Genomic DNA, 26109 nt, shown 5'->3' on the forward strand with positions numbered 1-26109 from the left:
CTGGACAAAAGCACGAATCCAGGATGTCAGTGAAAGAGGGACAGGGGTGTTTTGGGGTTACTTAGCCATTGTACCCACCTGCAGCTACCCCAAAGTGCCATTTTCTACCAGCATCTAGGGGAAAAATACACATTGTGCTCTTAGGTAACCCTTGAGTCATTAATGTAATTCATTGAGATTTAAGTTACTCTGCATCAGGGATGGGCAATTTGACCTTCTTATGATGAACCTATGGCAAATGCAAAGCACAGCTACCCATTTTGTTTAGAATAACAGTCACTATGACCAGGTAAAGGCACTGTTCTGTTCTCTCCAGTTCTCTCTCCCAGGGTAGTAGACACATTTTTGGCTACTGGCCACAAATATCTTTTTTTCATGCTGGATACTTCTGAGGAAGTATTTCTGCCTGATTCAAAGCCTAATCAGAATTGGGCTGAACTGTTTATTTACCACTATCTACCAGTGAGTTTTCTCAGCAGGTTCTAAGGCAGCTCTGAGGCTCAGCAGAGTCTAGATTAGAGAATTAACTAAAAAAACCAAAAAAACCCAAAATATAGAGCCTTCCCTGGCCCATAGCAGTTTCTCAGTACCCTTATAAAACTTGCTTTGCATCACGTGAGCTAAGGAGAAGAAAAATAATTTGTGCTGATATATCTGATTTATGTCTGTTTTCATTGTCAGCTGCTGCAGAGAAATATGTTGTGAACTTCAGCACTTCGGGGACTGGGAGCATGCAGCACTGATGATTAGTGGGTTACAGGCTGTGTTGGAGGAAGTGATCACTAGGACAGCTCCAGACAATGCTCTGCCTGGCACAGAATAGATGTATGCAAGCCTTGAGGGACCTCTGTGCTTGCTCCTAGCAAAGGGGGTTATTTTAAACTTCTATTATCTTGTACATTGCAGGGCTAATTCCACTTAAAAGGAGAAAAAAAATCTGATACTGGTGGTTCTGTGACTTTCTACTCCTGTAATTGTCTGAGCGGTCTGCAGGGTAGGGATGGAATAGCATTGCGAGCTAATGCAGTTGCAGTGCGTCAATTTTTCCACAAGATGCCAGTGTTGGGCCAGTGGTTACAGGCCCTGGCCACGCACCTCCCTGCCGTGCTGCGAGAGTTGTGAGGTCGGGTCTCAGTAAAATGACTTTCATTTGTATCATTCTGAAGTTGCAAAAGCTGGATGGTCTGCATACATGGACAGTGGAGAGACCCTTACATTGTTAAACTCCTCATCAAGCTGTACTGAGCCTTGTATGTTAAGAGTTGGCAAGACTGGGTTATCTTTCACCCTCAATACTACTGTTACCGCCCTGACACTTCCCAGAAAAGTCACTGGGAACAGTTGATAATTGGAGAACTGTAGGCACAGACAGGATCTCTTTCTTTTGAGTACATGCGTGTCTATTTCAGTATCTAGGGCTCTGGGTTTTTTCATGATTGATCTGTATTATGATAGTTCAAAGGAGACAGTTAGACTGAAATATTTCTTCCATGCCTGGCTGCATCTTCCTTTTTTCTGCAGATGCTGAAAAAGGCTGCCATTTCCTTCATATCCTGAGTTGTGTTCGGCAGAGCTACAACCCTTCTCTGGCTGAAGTGGTGATGCACCGTGTCTTGGAACTGCTGGAGAGTAACAGTGATGTTGTCAGCACTATGGAAGGATATTTTATGGTATTTTAAAGACAAAATATAAGAAAGAGAGGTTGAGATACTGTGAGAAGCTGTCATTAGCTGGTATGATCTAGATAGTGGATAAAAAAGAGCCTTTTGATTCTCCAAATACTATTTTTGTCCAGCTGCAGAGAAGTTGTTCAAATGCTTGGTTTAGTATTTTTGCTGATTTCCTTGCTATTCCTAGTGAAAGGGGTAACAAACTGATTCTGGACATTCTAATCTAGCAGGGAAACTGGAAAAGAAACTGTGTTCTTTCCTTGGAGTAGGATGAGACATTGACCATCCTCACATCTGTGTCCAGTGGGCCTAAAGAAAAGTCACTGCTGAAGTTCACTGTTTACAGCAGTGGTCATCTCAGGAGATATTTTTCTGGCTTAAACACTGAGCTTTCATATGGCAATAGCTGCAGGTCTTTCTTTTTATGTGAACTTTCTAGCACCTAGAGAAAGAACACACAAACAGAAGGATTTGCTTGTCCTTCCTGGCAGTGCTTGGTGTGTCTGTGAATATGTATTCCTCAATCTGGACAGCTTTCCTACTACTAAAGCAATCCTTACCATTCTCTGTAAAATAATATTCAGGAATAGGGTCCTGCATCCCTTCTCCATCTGCAGCCTTGCCCACTGGTTGTCAAGCATGTCTGCATTCCTCTGCCTTCCCATCTGTACTACTGATGCTTGTTGTATTTCTCTTCAGACCAAAATTCTCAAAATCAGCTACTGTTTTGCTTTTTCATTTGCTTCCTACTTGACAAAACATAAATTACATGCTTTGGAAAAGAAAATACAGAAGCCATTGAGACCCACTGTAATTTCCTCTGCCTGTTGCTTTTCATGTCCTTTATTCTTTGTCACTTTTGTGGTAAAATACTGCCCATATCTGTGCTTGCAGAAGAACACAAGGCATAGATGAAACAACATTGGCCTAAAGAAGGTTACCATGTGAGATGTGTGATCTGGAATAACTCTGTTATGTGCAACAGTTAAAAAGCAAAGGTGTTCAATATTTATCCTTTGAGAGGATAATTAAATAATTTAATTATTTAATTAAATAATAATGAAATAATTTAATTAAATAATTAAATGTTGCTGCAGGGGCTTGTCTGTTTAATTAGTATGTTTACTTTATGGTGTGGAGGTGATACCTTTAACTTGAAAAGAGTACAAAAGATTGAATTTATCCTTTCTTCTGCACCTTCTCTGTAACAGTTGCAATAGCAGACTCCCAGGAGGCAGCTGTAGTGGTAAAGCCCTATAAGGATTGACATAGCAGGGAAAAATAAACCATATGCATGAGGAAAGCCAGTGAGTTAGCCCCATGTGTGCCAGCTCTCTGGTTTGTTATATTATCTGCCTCACTCCAAGCCCTGGCTGCAGTGAGATATGGGCTAAGAGAAAGGCATGACAAAATATTTGGCATTTGCATTCAGAGGCCCGTGAAAAACTCTGGCCTTAAAGAGATGGTAAGTTTTAAGGCCTCTGGTAATAGAGAGAGCTATGTGTGAAATCATTCATTTGCTGTATATTCCCTGCTTGCTGAAGGACTCAAGAGTTGGTTTCCTTGCAGATTTCCCTACTCCTCACATTGCTGCTCTGCTCTGAGTCAGGTACCTTCTCATCAGATCTAAATATAGGCCCTGAACAGGTGCTGAAGGGATGTACCTGTGCAGAAGGAAATAAAAGAGGATTAAGGAAGAGTTGTAGACTGTTTGTTCCCCACTCCTTCCCCACACCCTGAATATTTCTGTAAATCAGGGAAAGAAGGCAGATTCTGAGTGAAGTGGTACTGAGGGGAATTGAAACTATAATTTATGCCTATGAGAAGATCTGGTTGGCCACTGGGGAGATTTGCTTTTTAAATTCCAGCTCTGATTGTTGATCAGTTTAAAGTGATGCTTAAAAACAAGGCTATCTGTGGAAGAAGTAGCTTGGAATACTGATTCCTAAATTCAAGTTCACTTCAGGAATTGCCCACAATCAAGCAGTACACATGGTTAAGTTGCTTATTTGGCATGAATTTGAGGATATTTTAAAGGAAAGTATGAGGTGTTTCACACCATTTGGAAGCGCATGGAATCTAATTTAAAAGACTGTCTTGGCCATTTTCTTGAAATGTTCTGTATTAGAAGAAGCTTATTTTGCTGGGAAAGGGTTAAATGGAACAGTGCTAGCTCAGTGGGAAAGGTGATCTCCTCTCTTAAGTTAGAAGAAAGACCCTAGTTCTCCTAAGCATGACAGCTGAGTGTGTGGGCTAGATGAGTTCAGGGAGAAAAAGAGAGTTTGGAGATCATGTTGCTCTTTAGGATCTCTTTAAAATAAATTCATACCAAAATAGGATTACATCTTTGGGCTTTGCAGTTTGCAGTTTGTGTAGTTACACATGCAAATTCTGTTGCCACCAATTCTGAGGCTGCACTTACTGTGTTTTAAATGTGTTTCTTTGTGTTAAGTTTGTCTAAAATCCCTGTCCACTGATTTTCTATACTTGGAGGTAGAAAGGGCAGACACTTGTATCTGCATCAGTCCTGCCCCTGTTGCAGTTCAAAAGCACTGAACAACTGCAAAGCCTTGGAGATGAGGTGGTAGGAACTTAACTCAGGAAACATGGGTAAGTTATTCTGGAAAGAACCTGTGCCTGGAAGTTGATCCTTGCTGGGAGTGTTAATTCTTGTGATGGAGGGTGTGTTCTGATTGTGTTTGTTCCCCAAGAACAGGAAAAAGGGATTTTTCTCAGATGAGTTGTCTCAGAGAAGTAAGATGAATAAACACAAGGGAGCCTATAGTTTTTACCAGAGTGAAAGGTTAAGCTAAAATTAATGGAGGAGCCTAGATCTAAGATACACAGATTCTGACTATCTTAAGCTCGCCTTCTTTCTTTTTTTCACAGTAACCACCCAGCCTAGGTTAACACTTACTCTGGTTGAGAGCATTCCCTCTTGCACCTACAGGGAATATAACATGCATATGCCTGCACAGCAGTTCCTTGAGGAGCTGTGGGAGCACAGAGCTCACTGTAGGCTGATTTACCCATTCACTCAGTATCTCTACAGTGTGCTTCTGTGACAGCAGTCTAGACATACCCATGTTGGTATAAGTCACCTTTATGTAAGTCGAACTACACACACTAGGGCTTTTACTGCAAATAAACTGTCTCTCTGTTTAAGGATCATATCCTTAACCAACAGAGTCATATCATGCATGCTGTTAAAATTCTTAGACCACACCTACGAAATATTGTGCAGAGCATTCAGTGAAAGCATGCTTTCTTGCTTTGTTTAATTTGAAAACTCGTTAGGCAACACAATTATTACTGGTTTATTAAAGGACTTAGAAGGTGGCACTTTTTTACTTTATGTAAAACTGACAAGTGAGAATTCATGTTGTAGGACTGCTTCAGTGCCAGTTCCAGTTTCCATAGCAACAATTAGGGCAGTAAAAGGTAGGTAAGGAAGATGGAATTTTTAAAAGCAGTCAGCATTTTTATGTTACCTTCAAAAGGTAAGTTTCTATAGAAATGCAGCACCTGAGAACAAAATTACCTAAGAATCTCCATTTTCTATTCTAGTGAAATGCACTGTGATTTTCTGGTAAGGAAACAAAGGAACAGCTTTACCTTCAGTCCCTGCCCTCTGCTTACGTGAGAGAAGAGATGAGGTTGCTTCATATCTCAGTTTCCCCCTTTTCTAAATTGGGTATAATTCAACTCCCTGTAGGGCATAAGCCTCCATTTTTTTTGTAATCCTAGTCATTAAAAGCTCTATGGAAGCTATTAGAGAAGAACTCTGTGGCTGTGTGGGAGAGAGTGAATGGATAGATGCTGGAGTGGGACTTACAAAAAGCTGCTCTTCTATTAGTACTGATAGCTTTCTATTTTTCTGCCTCTTTTTCCATGCATATTGCTTTGCTTGTCTTGTCATCTTTCTCTCCAAGGCCTATGGGACAATGATGATCTCCCTGTTTTTATTTGTATCATATTTTTTCTGGAATCCTATTTCCTCTTACAACTTCTTTGATGACTTCATAAAAATAGAAATACAGATAAATGAGTTCTGAGTATTCTTGTTCTGAAATTTTTGGATTGTAAATTTGGACCCACAAGGGCATGCATTTTACACAACCGGCCTGGGAAATTAAGCTTTACTTTCAAATTAATAAATTACAAAGTTAAATGTTGGATACGTATTAAAAGCTGTTACTGTTTTGGATCTATGTATGCTTGTGTATTCCAGTGATGAACACCATAAATAGGAGTTGCTAATTCATTATTCAAAGCGAGAATTCATCAGTGAGCAGGCAGTGAGGCATGGAGCCACAAAGAGAATTACAAGACAAAGTACTGGAAATCTGTTTGTCAAAGAAATGCAGTTTGGTTTACTCTGAGAGTAAGCTGATCCTGTGGGGAAAAGATATGCCTAGCTAAGATTTGTATCTTTATACTTACCTCTAAATGAGAAGGGAGCAAGTTCAGATCCCATGGGCACCCTGAATTTTGAAACTTCCTGTCAGTGCAGTGCTATGTTCTTTATTGCTGTCCTTCAGCAGTCTCCAGTCCTCCTGCCCCAACCCTCCAGGCTAGAGCAAAAAAAAGTTCAGCCACAAAGATAAAAGAACAGTTACAATAATTGGTTACCATCCTACAGGAGTCCCAGCACTATAGCAACATTTTTGTGGATCCTTGTGGGCAGCAGGGAGATGCTGAGCCAAGGATCTTGGGTTTCGTTCCCAGCAATATAACCTGCCAGGCACAGAGACTTTCCCCCTAATTTCTTTCATCTATTCCTGAACTCCACTCTCCCCTCTTGTCTCATCTCTTGGGCCCTTCATTTCATTCACAGTCACAGATCCTGTCAAAATCCCTTCATCTATTTTGTTCCCTTTATCTTTCCTAACTCAAATATCCTTGTCAACATCTGGCAATTGAAACTTTCAGAATAATCTCCTTGCCTAACTGACCTGGCACTGTTCACAGCCTGTTCTGATTCCAGCAGGCTGTCCTTTGCTCCTTGTCTAGGCACCAGAAATTTGCAGCTGGAAAGAGCTTCAATTTCAGGAAAACAATGCTCTTCCCATCCAACCATCCTGAAGGTTCAGCCACCCAGATTTCCATCACCCTCCTGAAGATCCTAAATATTCACCCTAAATATTCTAGTGGTGTTTTTTTTGCAGGATCCAAGTTAAAAAAAAATATAACTAAAAAATAAAGGAGCTGTGTCTTGCCCAAACCTGAACAAGTTACACCCTTGATAGAAGCTATCTGCCTCTCCCTACTGCTTTCATGTCCTTGCAGATCTCATTGCAGACATGATCTGTACAGTTGATGTGGACTTCTAGCTTGTATGTCTCCCAGTTACTGTATCTCTCTTTAGCTTGTGTGTTACTCTATTCTGATGTGGTTATATGTGTGTCTGGGCATTTGTTAACCTCTGTCCCACCATCCTAAGTGACTTTGGCTAGTTAAGAAGTGTGATGGACCCTAAACTGTTATGGTCTGGCACATTTTTAGGAAATGGATGCGCTGATAGAAGAGGGAAGCCCAAATCAGTGCCTCCATCAAAGGGAAGGAAGAAAGTTAAACACCAGAGAAACCACACACACACAACATTCCCAAAGAACCTGTTCCTGTAACTTAAGCTGCCACAAGAAGTACTTGTTCTGCAAGTGCTCTTTTAAGAAATGATTGGACAGTTTTTGCAGAAGTTTCCTCACAGATATTGCCCTAAGCCATGATGGCAAAGTGCAAATCCATTAAAATCTGGTAAAGATCCATTGGGGTACAAAGTTGAGCAACTGATGGCTAATGATGACAGTAACCTATTTCCACTAATATCTTTTAATGTGCAATGGAGGTTATATTAATCTAGTCACAGCAATTTACAAGTTTAAACCAGCCCAGATTAACAAGATTGCCTGAGAATAGCACATCCAGGAATTTGCCAGTGAAAGAAATAACCTAAAGGAATGATTTTCAGTAAGTGTTAACTAGTGAACACCGCAGTGCCAATGAACCTGGCACAACATGTCCTACAGCTCTTGTTTTAGCTTGCTTTTTTGTTATACACTGCAAGAAAGGCACACTCCTTCCCTACCAGCTAGAACTGGAGCTCTCTGCCACCTTCACATTGCTCTGCTGGAAGCAAGGTAAGATAAATAGCAAATGTATGTCACTGCATAGCAACTAACATAATTAAATGCAGTATGTGCAAAGTCTGTTATTGGCCTGGGAAGTTCACAGTTCTTCCCAGAAATGGAGATTCCAGCCAAATATTACAGTGATATGTGGAAACAGAAGGGAGTAACTTATACCCTCAAATGTCTTCCCCAACAATGGAGTCCTGCAAGTCCTGCAGGCCTAACAGATTCTAACATGTGCTCTTCTTGGCAAAGAACAAAAGTGGTAAAATGAAAAGAGTGCTTGGGGCTGGGTTTTTCTCTTGCTGACAATATTGGTCATTTGCTTTGAGAGTGTAAGGGCTGTCCTTGTGTTCATGTAAAACTCTTCTTTGCCGTATTGTCCACAAAAAAACCCTGAGCTGTAACAAGCCAGCTGGTATTCTGAACTACTGCCTGCTACTACTTCTGACTAATCTGTCTCATTGTTTTCTGTCCTCACCTTGTCTTTTTTGCCCCAGTAAAATATCTTCAGTTTAATTCCTGATTCAAAGAAGTTATGGTCTCTGTCCTTCTGTGAGTACAGTGATCCAGGACAAACAATATAGAGAAGAGTTTTTGTTGGAACCCTGAATGCAGGAAAGGATGAGAAATACAGAGGAAGCAAAGGAGGAGGATTTACACAAAGATGTTGGAAATTAGTCCTGCTGGAAAAGGCTAAAGAAATAATTGCCTAATGATGCTGTAGACATCTGTTGCAGACCTGTTTCAGAACAGGCAGCAGGTGTTGCATGTAATGAAAGCAAGAACTTGTACTGTTTTATTTACTGCAGTTAGAAGGCAGTGGAGGAAATGAGGTCAGGAAAAATGGAGTAAGAGAACATTTAGCATAAACAGCTGGGCAAATTTACATAGAGCACTGCAGTATTTATATGCTCTTCCTCTGCCTTCATTACACTATCCTTGAAAAGGTCTGTTCTGCAGAGTATTTTGTCCTTCCTAAAAGACCAATGCCTTTGGTGCTCAAAGTTAGATGCTAAAGTCAAAGTTGGCCACGAACATGCCTTTGAGGACCAAAATGTTCAGGATAATGTAATCATCATGCAGATGTTGTTATGAATTGATGAGAATGATCCTGAAGGTAAAGCTGCCCTTGTCTCACATGTGGTTTTTGTGCCTCAGTCACCAGAAAAGTGGCTGAGAAAGAGTTCATTAGTGAAATGGTTCTTTAGGCTTGCATTCCTGGTGCTGCATGGCTGGGGCTTTACACATGTCTGGATCCAAATAAACAGCTGGAATTATGTGGATAGTGTGTCCGCTGCTCCAAGCTGAAAAGCACACCTGCATCAGGCCCTGCTAGAGAAACTGTAACTTTGCTTTCCACAGGGCATTTTTTGGGGGGGAGATGATCTCATTTCTTGTTACAAGCAATTCACATCCTACAGGTCATTTTATTTTTCAAGCATCTCTGCTACTGCCCTACGAACCAGTAGGTAAACCTATTAACCCCAGTCTAATGACTGGGAGAAAAAACCAAACTCTTTGTGTCTACCCATGGCATGATGTTGCTGTTGAGGAGATCCAAAAGTGCTCTTCCTACAGAAGTCTTTCAGTTGGAAAAGCCACTTTGCTTTTGCATGAAGGTAGCAAAACAAAACAAAAAGTTAATGCACTCCACTACTGAATGGTAGAGATTGAATATTACAGATTCTTCTCACAGTGCCAAGCTTATGTGCCCATCACCTGTGCTCAAACTGCAGTTCCACGAGCAACTTTTCATAAGGTTTTATTTGTACATTTTTATAGTTCACAGTCTGTCAGTTAAAAATTTTCTGGTTTGGATATTGGCAGATAATTTTTTCTACTTTCTCTAGGGACTGTGCAGCCAAATAAAATTACTATTTGTTTTCAGAAAGGGTTGAATGAGTAAAAACAGTGAACAAGGAAATTGAAATTTCAAAAGGGGTTGGTGGAAATTTTAAATCTTGGTGTCCATGTATGTATGCGCAGAGGTAACACAGATGGGAAAAAAATGCAAAGAAAGAAAATTTCTTCCTCGACTGACTTTATTTAAACAAGCCCATCTTTTCAATAATGGAGATTACCACATTTTTTGCAGAGGATAAGGCAGAAACCAGTCTTAAAATGTGCTGTTTTGAGAACAGTGAGTGTGCTGAAGTCAGGGATAGCATCCAAGAAGAAAGCTGAGGAATCCAAATCCAAAACTGTGATCAGTTTGGTAAACTTCAGCTGTCTCAAACATAAGCTTGACACCTACATCATAAATAAAGAAAAGTGTATCTTGGGCTTGCTTTATTTTTTTAAGTGCTTCAAGAGATATCTACAAAGCTTCTGTAAAAATGGCTAAGTACAAGGTGTGCATGGATGAAAAGCAGCGTGCAATGTGCTGCTGCCACTCTAAACACCATGCAAGGCACATACCACAGTGGGAAATCCTTCATCCACAACTGCTAAGAGAGGACTGAAAAATAACGTTAGTCATTAAAGGGTTAAACTGTAAGATAGCTGCTTCAAGGAAAGGATCATCTATAATTTAAGTCCAGAGGGTGAAGCAGCTCTTTCATAATGTAAGTAAAAGCTGTGATGCCGTTGGAAAAACATGTCAATTGCCTGCAGAAGGAATGATTATTTTGTTTTTTCCATCATACTAAATTGCACAGAGAGGCTGACAAAGCAGCACACTCTGCTGAGGAGGCTGGGAGGGGAAGGGGCACAAAGATACTGTGCTAGAGGAGGGGGGTCTTGTGCTGCCAGCACTGCTGCTGGTTTCTTCGGCTGCCTTCTTCCATATTAGCTGGGCCTATTTACCTCCAGAGTGAATTTCATATGAAGAGCAGTAATCTCCCAAGAAGATTAAATGCAATTGGCTTTTTTAAAAAAATAAGAAAAAAAAGGTCACACTGTGCTTTGTTTCAGAGTTTGAGATTTGAATGCCAGACAGGCTCTCCCATTCCTGTCATTCCTATCAAAAGCCGTGTGTGTTGAAATGCTGAAGTGGAAGGACTGCATGGAAAGCAGCCTTTTTAAGAAGCTGAGGTTTTGTAAGTACAGAAGCTGAGATGGGAGTGTAACAAAGGCTCTGTGTTGTGCTGTTGCACATCAGAGCCAATAAAACCCTAAGGGGCACATCTCTAGTACCATGTCTAGCAGATTATGTATGCAACTCCAGTTGCCAGTAATGAGTTGTGTGGCTAATCTGTCATGCACAGCACTGCACAGTTCCCCTTCCCCCAAGGGGCTGAGCTCATGGCATTTTACTTCCCCCCCAGGGTGCTGAGCACCGCTAGATTCTCTTCAGTTAGTGGGATAGGAAAACACTGTGTTCCACCTGGCTGCCCAGCTAGAAAACAGAAAGGAAAATCATCTTGAACAACAAGTCCAGCCCCCACAGACAGGGCTGTTAGACCCCAGCATGGTTAACATTCAGGGGCAGTTACCTATCTACAGTGACATGCCATGAATTAATAAGAGGCATTAGAAATGGCCCTAATGGAGCACAGAAAAGTCTGTCCCTTGTTTTATTTTCTCACTGATTTAACGATCCAAGTGTTTTCAATTTACAACTCAAATGCTTATTTACGAAAAATTTGCCAGCATGACAGAGTCCTCTTGAAATATGAAAACTCAAGTCATGCTCCAGCTCTGACAACATCACACACACACATTCTGTCACGCATCAGCTTTTGCTGTAATTGGAGCAGAGTCCAGGCTGCCGTGTAGCTGCACTAGGTCTGTGAGGCTAATGTGATTACCTGCTTGTTCAAAAAAAAAAGTGAAAGAAGAATCTTTGCCCCAATACCCACCTAGCAAAATAATAAAATTTAAAAATAACTGGTTTATTTCAACCTTCAGAAACGGAATTTCTCAGGGTGTTCCTCAGGTGAATTTTATCAGAAGCATGAGTCTTTGAAGGTGAGTTATTAAATCAGAAGTTTATATTAATATATTTGTTAAAATTGTTATAATAGCAGTGATATTCCTATGGAATGATAGGACTTTGGTAATGGGGGCTTTAAGAAACAAAAATATAAATACTAAGAGTTTTAGCACTAAAATCTCCAGAATTGGTTATTTTCCTACAAATTCACAGTATCTCAGCCTCATGTTCATGGCCAGGATCAGGTACAGGCTGTTGTGCAGGTGGGGCTGGGCAGGCACCCAGCCTGCCATGCTCCTCACTGCATACCCAGGCTTGTTTTCACCCAGCCCCAGCAGCCGGAGCCCAGCTCTCCAACACAAGGCTAGGAAGTGCCATCAGCTTCAATTTCCCAGCTGCTGCCTAAGACAGGAGCAGATTTTCCTAAGCCTACAGCATAATAAGGGGTTTTGGTTATTTTTCTGCCAGCTCTGCAATATGTGGAGATGGGACTCCCACTAGACTGGGTGTTGTACATGTTTTAAAAGAACTATCCATGCCCCTGGCAACACACATTTTTCCTACATGCATGGACAGATGCAGCAAGCAAACAAGGAGAGCAGGAGGTGGCTGTGAGCACAAGACTGTCAGATGATGGAGGAGGGGGACAGAGGTACAAAGGCTGGCCAGGCTTCACAGGTGGGATGGGTTGTCTGGAGCTGAGGAGAGTCAAATTGTGTTGAATAGAGGGAAGTTGAACAGCAGACCAGATGCCATGGAAGAAAGGGGTACACACCAAAGGGGCACAAACCCCAAGGCACTGGTCTCAGGTTTGGTTGAAAATAGAAGCTCCTTCCTTACAAGAGCAGATGAGAAGAGTATCAGTAAAAAGATGCCAATTAGTAAGAATGTCAGGAAGGATGGGGCAGGGTGTTTGGAGAACTACGCATTTTGTCTCTCCCTCACAATGACATGTTTTGAAAGCTGTTTTAAAACAAACCCTGAGTGTTTTCAACAATGGAGGGGACCCTTTTATTTTTTTTTTTTTTTTGGACAGGGTGATAGGAGAAGGGGATGGAATGTGTGATGTATATTGATGTTTCACAGGGATGAGGCATCCAAGATCTGAAAGCCTGACCACATCAGGAATATTTTTATCAATGGGTTATTTGAATATTTACATTTTGAAGAAAGAATCTTCTTTGTTTGCTCTGCACACCAGGGACTTCTTGGCCAGTCTAAACAGCAAAGGTTTCTAATGTAAATAATTGTTCTTCTGCCTTGTGTCATGCATGAGGATTAGAGGTGGGAAGTGCCTCAAAGAAGAAAAGAGGGTATCTTGAAGAAGATAAGCCTCAAAAGTGCCAGTGGAAGTGGGTACATGAAGTTTTCCTCTCTGTCACCCTCCTTGTCTCATGTATACCTGTGCCCCTCCTGAGGTGGTATGCTGGGATTTTAGGTTTTATATCAGGTCATTTGGTAAACTCTGTATAGTAGCTGAGGAGGGAGGAGAAGGCTGGCTCAGAGCATCTGTCCTTGTCAGCAGATACCTGGTTCCCACCTGGCAGTAGTTGATATCTTGTGCACTGATGGGGCTGCTCCTGCCTTTTTTTTTTTTTTCCCCTTAAGCTGCTTGTGGAAACCTGCTATATTTTGGAAACATCCACTTTTCAATGCCAGCCTTCTGGCCTAAATACCTAAGGCTTTGTGACTCTGGTGTCTGTCTCATGGTTATTGTTTCAGGGCCAGTAACACTGTAAAAATTCTGATTCAGAAATTGTGCCTAGAGCATGTCAGAGGAAATGACCTTGAGATGGACTGTTCTGACTGTAAATGAGAAGCTTATTTTGCCAGGAGCTGGTATTCTTTGTACTCCTGGGCTGGCAGGTCTTGAGCCGTCAGCAATACTCTGGAATCTTACTGGAAAATTTGCATGGGCAAAAGACTTCAGAGAAAGGAGATCTTAGTAACTTAAGTTAATTTGGTGAATAGCTAATGAATGTCATAAAACAAGCTGAGGGCTGGAAGATCACACTGAAGTTTCCATTTCTGACGTAACTTTAAAATAATCATATGCAAAGTAATGATGCATTATTGAAAAGGGGGGGGAAAAAAACCCAACCTGAAATTTCTGGGGCAAATTCTTCTTGGAGCGGTACTGAGGAAGATGATACCTATTTACCTGTGCACGTATGTACAAAGAGCTGAAACAGGCTTATAGCTCTAAAAAACCTCACAACAGAGGGTCCGTGCAACCTTCCTCCAGCTGTGATACCTGTGCGTCCCTGAAGGACAGGACAGCGGGGACCTTCCCAAGCGGTGGCCGGCCTCGAGCTCCCGGCGGGAGCGGGCTCGGCCCTTCACTGGCGGGTTTACGGCGTGGCCCTGGCCGCTCGGGAGGGTATTTCGGACCCTTTCTGCACTGATGGAGGGCTCTGAGGGCCGCGGAGTCTCAACAGAGAGCGGCGGCTCTGCGGGGGCCCGGAGGCGCTGTGGAAGGGAGCGGGGCTCCCGGGGGCAGCCGCCAGCCCTCCCGGCACTGGGGGCGGTGGCTCCCGTCCCGCCAGAGCCCCCCGGGGCCACCCGGGGGAGGAGTCTCCGGCCCGGCCCCTCCCGCCGCCGCAGTGGCCGCGCAGCCCCGGGGCAGCGGGCAGGGAGCGGAGCCGGGTTGGGCTGGGCTGCTGTGAGCGGGGAGCCGCCGCGGCAGGGGCGGAGCCGGCACCGGGGCATCCTCCCTTGCCTGTGTCCCTGCCGCCCGCCCGGCATCGCCGCGGCGGGCAGCGCGGCGGAGGGTGCTGCCAGCTCCGGCGGGGAGCGGCGGAGCCCCGCCGGGGTGCGCGAAGATGCTGTCCTACAGCGTGCTGGACGCCAACGTGGTGGACGTGGAGAAGCGGAGGAACCCCTCGAAGCACTACGTGAGTGCCGGCGGGGCCCGGGGGGCGCACGTGTGCGGGGGGACGGGCTGGGCGAGGAGCTGTGCCCGGAGCGGTGCCCGGAGCGCTGTCCCGAGCCGTGCCCGGAGCGGTGCCCGGAGCGCTGTCCCGAGCCGTCCCTCGCCTCACTGTGTGCGAGACGCCGGCCCCAGGTGAGGCGCCCGTGGGACTCCCCGCGGCTTCTTGCTGTGGAGGTGCGGCTCTTCCTCACTCTCTTTCACCCCATTTGGTTCTTGGCTCGTTTTAATGCTACCATTCTGAAGTTTCCTTCCCCTCGGAAGGTGGATCTTCCCTTCTTCCTCACTAGTCCCAGGACAGGATGGGGCAGGTCTCCCGGATGCCCAGGCTGTCCCTGTCCTGGCCAGGCTGCTCGGTGGGGAGCGGAGCGGGGTTCGGCTGCGGCAGGGTCGGGGTCGGCAGCCGGCGGTGCTGAGCGCATCTTTGCTCGTTCTCACCCCTAAGTTACATTCAGACCTTGTTTTGAAGGGGCAGCTTGTCTGCATGCTTACCAAGGAAGACTCGGCGTTTTGATCTCTTTTATCTCTCTTTCTCCTTCTTCCTTTCACACCTTACTGCCAATAGCACAGCATTAGAGGAGAATTTTAAACAATTTTCCCGGACTCCTGTGTTGCAGCCTATCATGTGGAGGTGTCTTTGACCGAAGGAGTTTGCAGCATACAGTCAGTAGCGTTTCCCTCTCCACTTAAGTAGAGAAGTATCTTTTTTTCTCTGTCTCGCTGTTTCTGGGTTTTAGTTGCACCAAATCCTTTAACTGTTTCTCAAGATTCATCATGTATTTTAGAACACAGAAAGTTGGATTTTGTCTATAGAGAAGGTAAATCTTCCAGCTTTGGTAAGGAAAAGCCTGAGGGGCTATTGCATCTGGTGTGAAATGGCTCTGAGTATACTTTGTTTCCTGACATTGTGCGTCTGCCAGATTTCTCCAGAGCTGATCAGCAGCTGAATGGATTGTTGAAAAGATAAGGCCAAAGATTGGACTTAAACCTTTATATTAGTGTTGCATATCACTGAGCTTTTTCCTCTGAGGCTTAAAGCGTAATCCTGTTTAAGGCTAGAGGGCACTATGTCGCTGGGAGATGCAGACTTGTAAAGCTGAAGCGCTTCACCTACCATAGAATTAAGCATCTTGTATCCAATTCATAGGAGTAGAAGTTTTAGGTGTTATATCCTCTCAGGCTGCAGCTGGACCTGTGTGTTCACTCTATTGTGTTTCCAGGTGGGAAAAGCATCTTTAGTTTTTGCAGGCTCTGCTGTGGACTGTGGCTGAAACAGCTTCAGGGTGTTATCTCACATGGAAGGTGATGGCAATTCTGCATCAGAGAAGTACATCTGCCAAGCACCAAAACATACAAAAGAAATGGTAACAGTATCATCCAAGAGATTCCAATTTCTGCCAGTCTCTTGGGTTGCCAGAGAAACTGATACTGTTCATTTCTTGTTTGCTGGAAAATGACCAGAAAACAAGGATTTCAACTCTGTGTTTACAGGATTTGAAATAAAATATTTCCTGTGTTTACATGTAAAACACATATTTTCCCTTGATGATCAGTGTCATTCATGTTAATAAACAGTAACATAGACTATTCAAAGAAGTTCTCTTTAATGCTTCTAGTGGCAAGTTTGTCTTTCCCTTCAACTTTCTCACTGTACCCCTTTACTAATATTGTCTTCTTCACAACAGTTCCATGCCTCCATATGTCCTGTTCTCTGCCAAAACCCCACAGACTAAATGGTTTGGGTGACTAATGGTGTGTGTGCCTTTTGTCCTACTTAGTTTCCATCTGTGGCTGTACAGTATTCAGCACAATAGGATCATCTGGCTTTGGCTGGAGTAACTCACAGAGGGTGAACCCATGCTTTCAAAGAATTTAATTCCCTGGGCCTGACCCACTGTTTGCTGTTAGTTTGGTTCTGTGGTTTTTTTTGTTTGTTTGTTTGTTTTTTGTTTTTTTTATTGGCATGAAACAATTATTTTCTTCTAAGATTAGTGTAAGCATCGCTTAGGATTTATCTCTCTCTGTTGTGTGTGGATAGTTTGGCGAGTGCAAAGCTTTATGCTCTGTGTCCTGTGTGGCTTTGAAATATCAAAAAGCTTTTCTATCTCCAGCACCCATAAATGTCTTCCTGCCAAGACTTCAGGCCATGCAAATGTGCCTTGGCATCAGATTAACAGTATGATTCTCTGGTGGATGGTGACCTAAGTATTGCGGGTGTTTTAACATCATTCTCTCTCCTTTTAATTGTGATCTTTCAGGACCATAGTGGAACGTGGAGAGATGAAGGCACACCTTAGGCATTGTGAGCACGTGGAGAGGGCTAAATGTGAGTAGCACGTAAGCCCCTGCACGGCTTAGCTGCCAGGAATCATTGCCTGGAGCAGGTGTTTTTTTGTGACATAAGCGCAGCTTTTGTGGCCTTGACACAAGAAAGTTAAAGAAAGAAGACAGCTTTACATATCCTCTGCTATGATCCTGTGTGTGTGAAATTTCTGAAGAGTTTAATACCTCACTGGAAGTTGAATAGGGCTCTGCCTGTGGGAATAGATTAAAATCTTGGCTCCAGTGCTACTTGATAGGAAGCCAGCCAGTTCTCTACTGTCTTCTGGGAAATCCTTACTAGGGAAGGAGTCTGCAGTGCTTCCCTATGCATCCTTGTCAGCAACTGGGTAGCACACCACCACCTCACTGACTGGGGGCTGTGGCTGGCAGCATGTGAAAGGATAAACAGAAGGTTGGATCAATAACCACATGCCTCTTGTATGGTATATCCCCAGCACAAGCTACTGCTGCTCTTAGAGCTTTTGGCTTTCCAAATTAATTTCCTCTTTCTCCATACGGATGATCTTTTAAAATTTGATTTGCACTTGAAAATACTTTAAAAAATGTTAAATCTCCTTGCTTTCCTCCTTCCCTTTTCTTTTAACAAGAACAATGTCAGGAAGGTCAAGTCTGGGTTTGTTGGAAAGACCCCTGATGCAACAGGGGTCACATATTGGCTGAGCAGTGCTGCAGTGAAGCTGGGTGGATTAGGACAGTGCAGTTAATGGTTGAAGGTGCCAGTTAATCATTCTGAAAAGAAAAAGGTGGTAGCAAAATCCAGATTGCTTTTCTGGCCCCTGCTAAGCAATAAACAGTCAGAAACTCTTTTCTCAGTTGATCATATTTCATCTGTGGGGTAGCTTCTCTGGCTTTTGATCTGAAACTGTGATTGCCTGAACTAAGCATGAAATGATCCAAACCAAAAGTGCATTCTGTATTTAAAAGGATCCACTGTTGATGCTTACCTCCTTCAGCCATCCATTGGGGATCTTAAAGAAGATACCTCCCCTCCACTCTTTCTGCTCCCAGATTATCTTTAGGCAGATAGCTTACCCTTTTATCCAAATGTCTGTCTCCTTTAGCAGCCCTGCAGGGAGCCTCTGCCTACCAGATGTGCTTAATCTTGCTCCCAGGGAAATGAGATTGGGTTAGCACCTTCACCTGTTCACTGCTTTGCAGACCTGGGTGATGGCAAACATTCATTAGAAGCCAGAAGAACAGGATCCCCCACCCCCCTCTCTTACCACTTGCTTTTCTGCTGAGGACTGAGCAGTTACTGATGTGCATTATCTCACCAGACGTTTATATGCTTGAGGTCATTTGTGAGGTCTCTTAAGTGTGCCTGTGTCATCCCAAGGGCAGGGATGGATACATCAGAAGGGATTTTCTCTTTCAGCACTGCTCTACTCCTGTTGCAGTTGGGCTTTGTCTGTTTTTCAACTTTGTCCAGCACAAAAGTAAGGTAAAACACACTTGGCTTACAAGTGGCTGCTCTGCCTCCTTCCAGTTAGACTGAGGTGCATTGCTGATTTCAGTCATCTGAGATGCCTGTATACTGTCCTAGTTCCTCCCCAGGGTGATTGTTACCTAATGCCACCTCTGAATGCCGAGATCTCTTGTAGGAATGTCTGTGGATATGGTTGCTAACCTCCGGGGTACTGGCATTGCTGACTTTTAAGGGATCGAGTTCTGCTGTGTAGGGTTTCAGCACTGCTCCCAGGAGAATGTGAGTGTGCTTGTCACAAATGACCTGTTGTAAAATGTCAGCATGCTTTGAAGAAAAATCTTGTACTGCTAAGCTCAGGCTCTGTTCCTTGTCTCTTGGCTGCTCCTACTTTTACTGTTCAGATTCGAGTAAGTCCAACACAATCAGGCATCTTCATGGCTTTATTCTCTTTTTTCCAATCTGCTGGTTATACAGTGGTGAGCACTGATGGGGAGAGTCTGGACATGGTTTAGTGGAAAGGATCTTTGTTCCTGTGTTAGCATTCCTTGGAGAAGGAATTGCTGCCCTGGGAGAAGGAGCTGCTTTCCCCCTGCTTGTCTCACCAAATGAGTTGTCCTGTGCAACTCAAGGCTGCTTCAATGCAGTTGGAGAGCCCAGCAGATCAAGGAGCACTCCCAGTTCTTCCAGCAGAGCTTTGGGCTGGTAACATTCAGCCAAGAGACAGTGGTACCTAAATTCAACAGTTTGCAAAGCCAATGGCTGTCTCTAGCCTTTGGAATAGATTATATATCAAGAGAGACATGGTAGTTGTCCTGATGTGTGGTGGTCAGGGCAGGATGAAATAATCCGGAGGGTTTATGTCACAGCAGGCTGCCTGCACTGGCTCCCCTGTGGTTGAGTGTGCTGAGAAAGCAGCCAAATGAAAGATCAGGGAAAAGCTTTCAGCAAGTCCATGAGCTGGGGTCAAAAGCTCCAAAGCCTCCAAGTTCCCTTTTAAAAACGATGAAGAAGCTACTATTGACTTTCACTGGGTCTTGGTTGCCAGGTAGATGATGTCCTAAGAGACAGCACAAATACTTTTGGCTGCTGACAGCTGTGAGTAACCTCTGGCTTCACGAGAGCCCTGTCTGGGATCAGTGTGTGGGTGCTGGAGCCCACTGGTGCAATTCAACTTGATGAGTTGTACACGGTGTAAAATTACACCAGTCTCACTGCTTTGAGTTAAAAGGGAGAGGAACTGACACACCAAATAATGGAGAGAGAGGTGAACAGACATCCTAAGGAAGCAATTGTTGGAATAGGAAAGGGAGACCAGACTTCCTGCATCCTGGAGCTGCTTGTCTGTTCATCTCACCCACAGCCCCAGCCTTCAGAAAGCCAGCTCTAAGGTAATGCCTCCTCCTGTCCCTGCAAAGTAGAGTATGTGCTGGTACCCTCATTGGGAACATGAGGCAAGAAGTTAAGTGGTTGACCCAAAGCCACCCGTGAAGTGTGTGGTAGCTTTTTATGTTATTTCCATTGGCTTTCAAAGCAGTCTTGCAATTACCTGATACAAAGTACACAATCTGAAAAAATACTACTCTCCTGTTCAATGATTGTCTTCCTCAAAACCCATTTCCCATTTTATATGGATTAAACAGGAAGAGGGATTCAATGTGACCCTACCTGAGGCAGGAGGTGACGTACGAGCTCTCTAATTTAGTCATTTGGGAGGAAGCAGCTGGACCTTCTAATGTGAAATGGGTTTTCTTTTTTTTTTTTTTTTTTAATCTTCCTTTTTTCATGCTGTATCCTCTTAATCTGTGCCTTCTCATGCAAAGGGAACTGGTCCCCAGAAACCACAGGGAAGAGCAGGATCACGAGAGGGGCTGACAGCACCGTGTGTTGGGTGACATTGTGAGGCTGAATGCTTTCATGTAGCCAGAGCAGACACCTTCTTGCCTGGAGCATGCTGTGTAAATATTGCATGGAGAAGGCAGAGAGCAGCACAGTAGCTTACTGTTTGAAATTGGTGGTGTCTGCTGTTTAATCAGGTAGTGTCAAAGCTAAGTACAGTCAAGTTGATGGAAAAAACCCTCCTAGTAACTTTCCTGGGCTTTGGTTCACACCTTTAGAGAGGCTTTATTGAAAATTTTACTGAGAAGATTTTAATTACTAAGTTTTTTAATATAGTGCATTTTCCTTTGTTTTTACTTTAAAAGCAAAAAAATCAGTCTCCAGGATCTGTTTGTTACTCTCTTCCAGATAGACACATCATCATATATGGGGTGTAGGGGGTAAAGCAAAAGGAGACCAGGTGATTTTTTTTCACCTGAAAGGATTTTAAAGTGAAATATCTTTCATCTTAGAGCCTTCCCACTTTAGTGCTCTCACTCTTTGCTCGACCTTCAAGATAAATATACAATAACAATAATAATAATTTATTCCTTCAAGCTCACATTCACTAGCTGTCAATTTTATGATATTCTCATTGTATGTATTTATATATATGGGACAGGGGTTGGAATGCATAAGAGCATTTCTTACAAAGCAAGGATGCTTTTGCCCTAAAATGTGTGCAGACAGGTCTGAAAGATGGTGTCTGCACTAGGCTGTTAGGGACAGGTGATGACACACAGGGACGGGCAGGTGGGAGCAGTGAGACAATCTCAACCAGCTGAGCAGGTGATTGACTTGGCATAGAGATGACCCAAGGTACTGTCTGGTCAGCATTTAGGCCTTGTTGCAAAACGTGGTCATGAGGAAGGATAACATTTAGATTACCCTGCAGTGAAGGTATAGCAAATAAATACTCTATTAATTGTAGTACCTCTCAGTGCTTGAGGGTGGTGAGGCTGTTAATTGGTGCTCTCATGCTTTTTGGTTTTGACAAAGCTCCTTATTCCAGTTTTTGGAAGAGGAGCTCAATGTGTAGGTAACCAACCAAGTCCTTGGACTGGGAGCATTCTCCTTTTGTTAGAATACACATCCCCAGATTTGTCTCCATCAGAGTATCACATGTTTGTACATCAGAGTATCACTGGTTTGCTGCACTATATTCTAAATTGGTTGTAGTAGACGCTGTCTGCTTGGGGTGTACCATGGCTTCACAATAAGGCTGTAATTCTGTATTAGTGTAATGCAACCTGTTTAGTTTGTTAGAGTCAACTCACTGAGCAGAATGAAATATTCATAGACTCTAAGGGTCCATAAATGTGTGTGTGGTCCCACACATACCGTGTTTGAAACCTGAGTGGCAGTAATAATGTGTTTTGATATGTTGCTGGCACTGTTTCTCTGACCAATGGGACGTGTTTTGTTTTTCCTATAAACCACGCTGGCTAAATGCAGGGATGCACTGGGCTCTGATGCTCACAGTAGTCAGTAACATGGCTTTATAGGCTTGATGTAAACTTATTTACAAGGAAAACACCCTTATCTCTGTTCACAGGGAGAAACATGCCAAATCTCTACTAACCATAGCTGTGTTCTAACAGGAGCTACACACTACTATTGTCTCCTTTACAGAAGTCTTCCAAGCTGCCCCAGAAATACTGAAAGTATGGTTCTCCACTGTCCATATACCCGTAAATGCAAACTTTAACACATGAAGTTCATAGATCACCCAGAAAGGTTTGAACAAACGTCCAGTGTGATACACACAGGGCATTGTGCAGTGTGCTAGAAGAGCCTTTAACCAGTGTGGCCTTTAGGCTCTCTGGATCTTGGTGTGCTCTGCTGCAAAGCCAGCAGGATTTACTCACCTTTTATAAAATGTAAAGATGCAGGTGTTACCTCAGGGCTGACTGCTGGCATCAGTTTTGAAACCCCCAAGTTTGGGTCATCTTCCTCTACTGGCAGGGCTTCCCCTGGGAGCAGGGGTTCCGAGATGGCCGAGGTCAGGTTGTCATTGGGAAATGGGAGTGAGACCAGTGCTTCATGGGGTGATGTAAGAGCTACATTCTCCTCTGAGGAAACACACATGTAGGATCCCAGCCATACTTGTTGACTCTGAGCCTGTTCCTCCTAGACCTTCTTCCCTGTCTTGGAGTCCCAGGGTCTGTGGAAGTATTTGAGGTGAAGCATGGAGTATGTTCTTCTGGGAGCAGCCCTTGGCAGTAGGCTGCTGCTGTCTTATGTCTCTCTGGCATCTCTTCATTACCTGTCAGGAAAGCTCCCTGGCACAGGTGAAACCTTCTTTCCAAGCATTCTTGTACCCTTAGGGGCTTGATGCAAGAGAACATCTCAATTAGTGCTTTCCTGACTCTATGAAGATGAGATTTCTTATTGCTCCTTCAGCATCCTGTGAGATTTTCCTACTCTTTGAGTAAGGTTATTTATTATTTATACATTAACTCATGCGTGTATTTTTTTTTGTGCCTAGAATGTTATTCCAAATTTCCCCCTCTCTAGCAGGTGCAAGCCTGCCAGTAAACCCCTCTAACCCCAAGCAAAATGCTTTGAAAATCAGTTTTAAGGGTTTTTCAATTCCCATGCCCTGCAAGTACTTTGCTGCTTTGAGCTCAGTATATTTCCTTTGCCTGAAAATTTGATGCTTTGACACCTGCCTCATGTTGAGCAGCCTGAGCTGAGGGATGGTTTTTCCTGTGGTGAATGGCATGTGTGAGCTCCTGGTCTTCTGCAGAATCAGGGCAGCTGGCACACCCTTGCTAATGCCTGCAGTTTCCCAGAGCTATCACTCCAGCAACTTTCACTGGCATTAAAGTCACTTAGAATTTAAAAGCAAAAAAACAAGGACATGTGAAGTATTTTTCTGGAAGAAAGCCATGGAGAGCAGATTAAGTGCATGTCCCTCCTCCCATTGCCCAGACATGTCACAGGAAGACAGTTCAGCATTTTCCTCAGTGGGATTAAAACAGACTCTGGAGCTGGCTTCTGGGATGGGACAGAGGAAAGCCAGCAATAGGAAGGAAGCTCTGTGTGTGTGTTTTATAAATATGTCTATATCAGGTGAAACTGTCTAGAATCCCTGAAGCAGCACAGATGGTAATATGGCTTTTTATTAATGAAAAGGCTGCTTATTTTCAGTTAATAACAAGATCCTGTTAGAGAAGAACAAAAAGTGACTGGTTCTAGAGGAATGTCCATGCTGGTTTTCTATGTACCAGAAGGTAGAAATCCTTTACCTTATGTGTTTTACAAGCCCTGGATGTCCTTAAAAGTTCTTTCTTCCCACACCCCTTTTCAGCAAGAAGTGTTTTATGAAGACAACCCATGATGTTTTACTCAAAAGGAATCTAGTATAGTAGACAGCCTCTGGAATACTCTCACTTGAAGCATATGGAAGAGTCTTTTGGCTGTTATTGCTCAAGAAGAAATTTTCTGTTTAAACTTTTGCTGCTGTCTTTTTGATTGCAGCAGTCTGTCAAAACTCTGGACTGTTTTAAAGAAGCAGCTTTCCACCTGTTTCTGAGCTGGGCAGCTGTAGCTTGCATTTCATACTTTAATACAGACATTCCTAGTATAAATGGTTCAATTTAAACTAAAAATACTGTCAGTGAATTTTCCATGGGTAACAACCTTTGGAGATTGCAGGTGTGGTCTGTGCAGGAGAGTCCATCCATCTGTCCTGAAACCTCCCTCTGTCCTCTGGCTGTAAGGACCAGTGGCCTCTTGAACAGCAAAGGCAATTTGCTGGTGGCACCGGAGGGTGACTGTGTACAGGTGTGTGAGGCACTGCTGTCTTGGAGGGATCTCCTGATTTGAAATAACTGGGGCTCTGGCCCAAAGGAGTGGGGTCTGAGGACTCACAGCTTGGAATGGGAGCAAGGGACTGCTGCTCAGCCCCTTGGCCTTCCATGGTGTTGGGTTTTCTACCACTCCTTCAGCTGTAAGATTGTACATCTGCATGTCCTGGTGTTGGCCAGAATGACCATTGGGGCTGCTGTTTTACAGAATTCTTCTCTTGTTATGTTGAGGGAGTGTACAGGTGTTTGGTAGGGATGGGAGTTTTCATGTGAGATCTTTGCATTGTAGCAAGAGGAGAGCTTGGTCAGAGAACTGAGGTGGAAAGAAGTGGTTTGCAATTGGTTCCATTAGAGCTGAGGCCACAGTCCTGGCCAGACCCTAAGAAACTTTTTTATTCTTCCAATTCTTTCCTTCTGGCAAGCACTAACACTGCCCACAGCATGGGGTGATTTCCCATTGTCTTAATTCTGGAGTTTTAGGTGCTCTGCCAAATGCAGTAGTCCTGGACTTAAGAGCATCTTATGGGCAATCACCAGATCCTTCCTCTGGGATTTGAGGGTCTGTGGAAGACTGAGAGCATGGTACTGATGTTTTTACTACTCCTGAGGAAAAGCGACCCAACACTTTCCCTGTGTGACAAGGGCTCGGTGGGGCTCTGCCCACCATGTTATCCCTACAGCGATTCTGAGCCATCAGGGACCTGATTCATCTTATAAGAGTGAGATTTGTTCTCTGCCAGGCACTGTCATTTATGGGATTCTGGGTATCCTTTGTTGGGATCTTGTGTGGAGCTAAGACTTCTTGGCCGTTGTCTTCCTGTGTGTGAGAGGCGTTGGCTGGGTTATGATAACGACTTTGACTCAGATGAGGGTGAGGGTGCAACTGGCCATGTGATTTGGTTCACAGGTGACTTGAAAAGATCCTAAGGAGTCAAATGAAGAAATTATGTCCATTTTTAGAAAAAGAGACTTTAGTTAGTATTAACAAAGGTCTGACAGTCAAATGTGTGTTTTATCTGCCAGCAGCCTGTCCTGCCTGGCCCTTTATCAACCTTCTGCATCTGGTTAACATGAACTGTAGCAGATCTGGGTCAAACTTCTACTGCCAAATGTGGTCCCTACTGCCGATGTGTTCCCTACTGTACATGTAACAGAAAGGGTTAAGCAGAAGGCAGTGGTTTCTTCAGGCAGTAGCACTGCAGTAAATGCTGAGGTGACATGGGAATGCTCTTCAGCTGACGTCCTTGTGAGCCTCTCGGTGACATCAAACTCCTGGATCATTTCCAGTGGAGTTTGGCCTTGCCCCAGTGACAATAGATGTTAATCTGTTGGCTTGTCAAAAAACCGTGTTAGTGGTTTTTTCACAGATCCATTTCCAACCCTCAGATTTCCCTGCTAGTAAACACAGCATTATGTCATTGTTTTACCAGGAGCCAAGCACCAAAGACAACTTTGCAGTGCTGTCATCAGCAAGTGTCCATTCTCTTTGGGGCTTTATCTGAGTTCCCAGCCTTTTTTCCCACTGTTGCCCGTGTTCTGGTCTCTGTGTCCATCAAAAACCTGTGATGGTTTATGGGAAATGTGTAGGGTCTAGCAGTTCTGGGTAGCACTTTCCAACATATGCGTGTCAGATGGGGCTCCCGTACCTGCTTAGCAAAAATGCCTTGGTTTGTAAACCTTAATCTTCTGGTTATGTTAGCCAAGACAAACTCTTGGATTCTACATGTAAAACAAGGTGAAGGGTTTTGCAGCCCAGCCTTGCTTCTAGTTGATAAAATAATAGCCAAGTCATAGTCACAGGCAGGGTCCTGCCCATGCTAGATCCTGTTTGTTTCAAAACACAATAGCTGAGTTCCTACTAAAAAGATTGCTTGTCAAATTGCTAACATTATAAATTAACTTCCATAGTTTTCAGAAAGAGCACTCACCACAGATCAAAGAAAACCATTTATAATTTTCTTGTAACTCTTGTTCCTTGTTTTGCTTCTAGACTTATTTCCAGCTGTTTCTGTGAAGGATATGAAAGAAAAGATTTGTAAAGTTAGC

The 26109-nt window shown here is 43.7% G+C and overlaps 2 protein-coding genes across 2 annotated transcripts in view; both read left to right on the forward strand.

Moving 5' to 3' along the window:
• Positions 1-1679, forward strand: part of STN1 (STN1 subunit of CST complex) — a 33586-nt gene extending 31907 nt beyond the window's left edge. The window contains 1 exon segment of the mRNA XM_062496303.1: positions 1522-1679. Within this exon segment, the coding sequence (XP_062352287.1) occupies positions 1522-1679 (158 nt within the window).
• Positions 1680-14500: 12821 nt separating this feature from the next.
• Positions 14501-26109, forward strand: part of SH3PXD2A (SH3 and PX domains 2A) — a 236847-nt gene continuing 225238 nt past the window's right edge. Inside the window, exon 1 of the mRNA XM_062496397.1 lies at positions 14501-14572. Coding sequence (XP_062352381.1) covers positions 14501-14572 — 72 coding nt within the window. The remainder of the gene's footprint in view (positions 14573-26109) is intronic.

The sequence above is a fragment of the Cinclus cinclus genome, chromosome 7 (assembly GCF_963662255.1).
Source record: "Cinclus cinclus chromosome 7, bCinCin1.1, whole genome shotgun sequence".
In the NCBI taxonomy this organism is placed as follows: domain Eukaryota; kingdom Metazoa; phylum Chordata; class Aves; order Passeriformes; family Cinclidae; genus Cinclus; species Cinclus cinclus.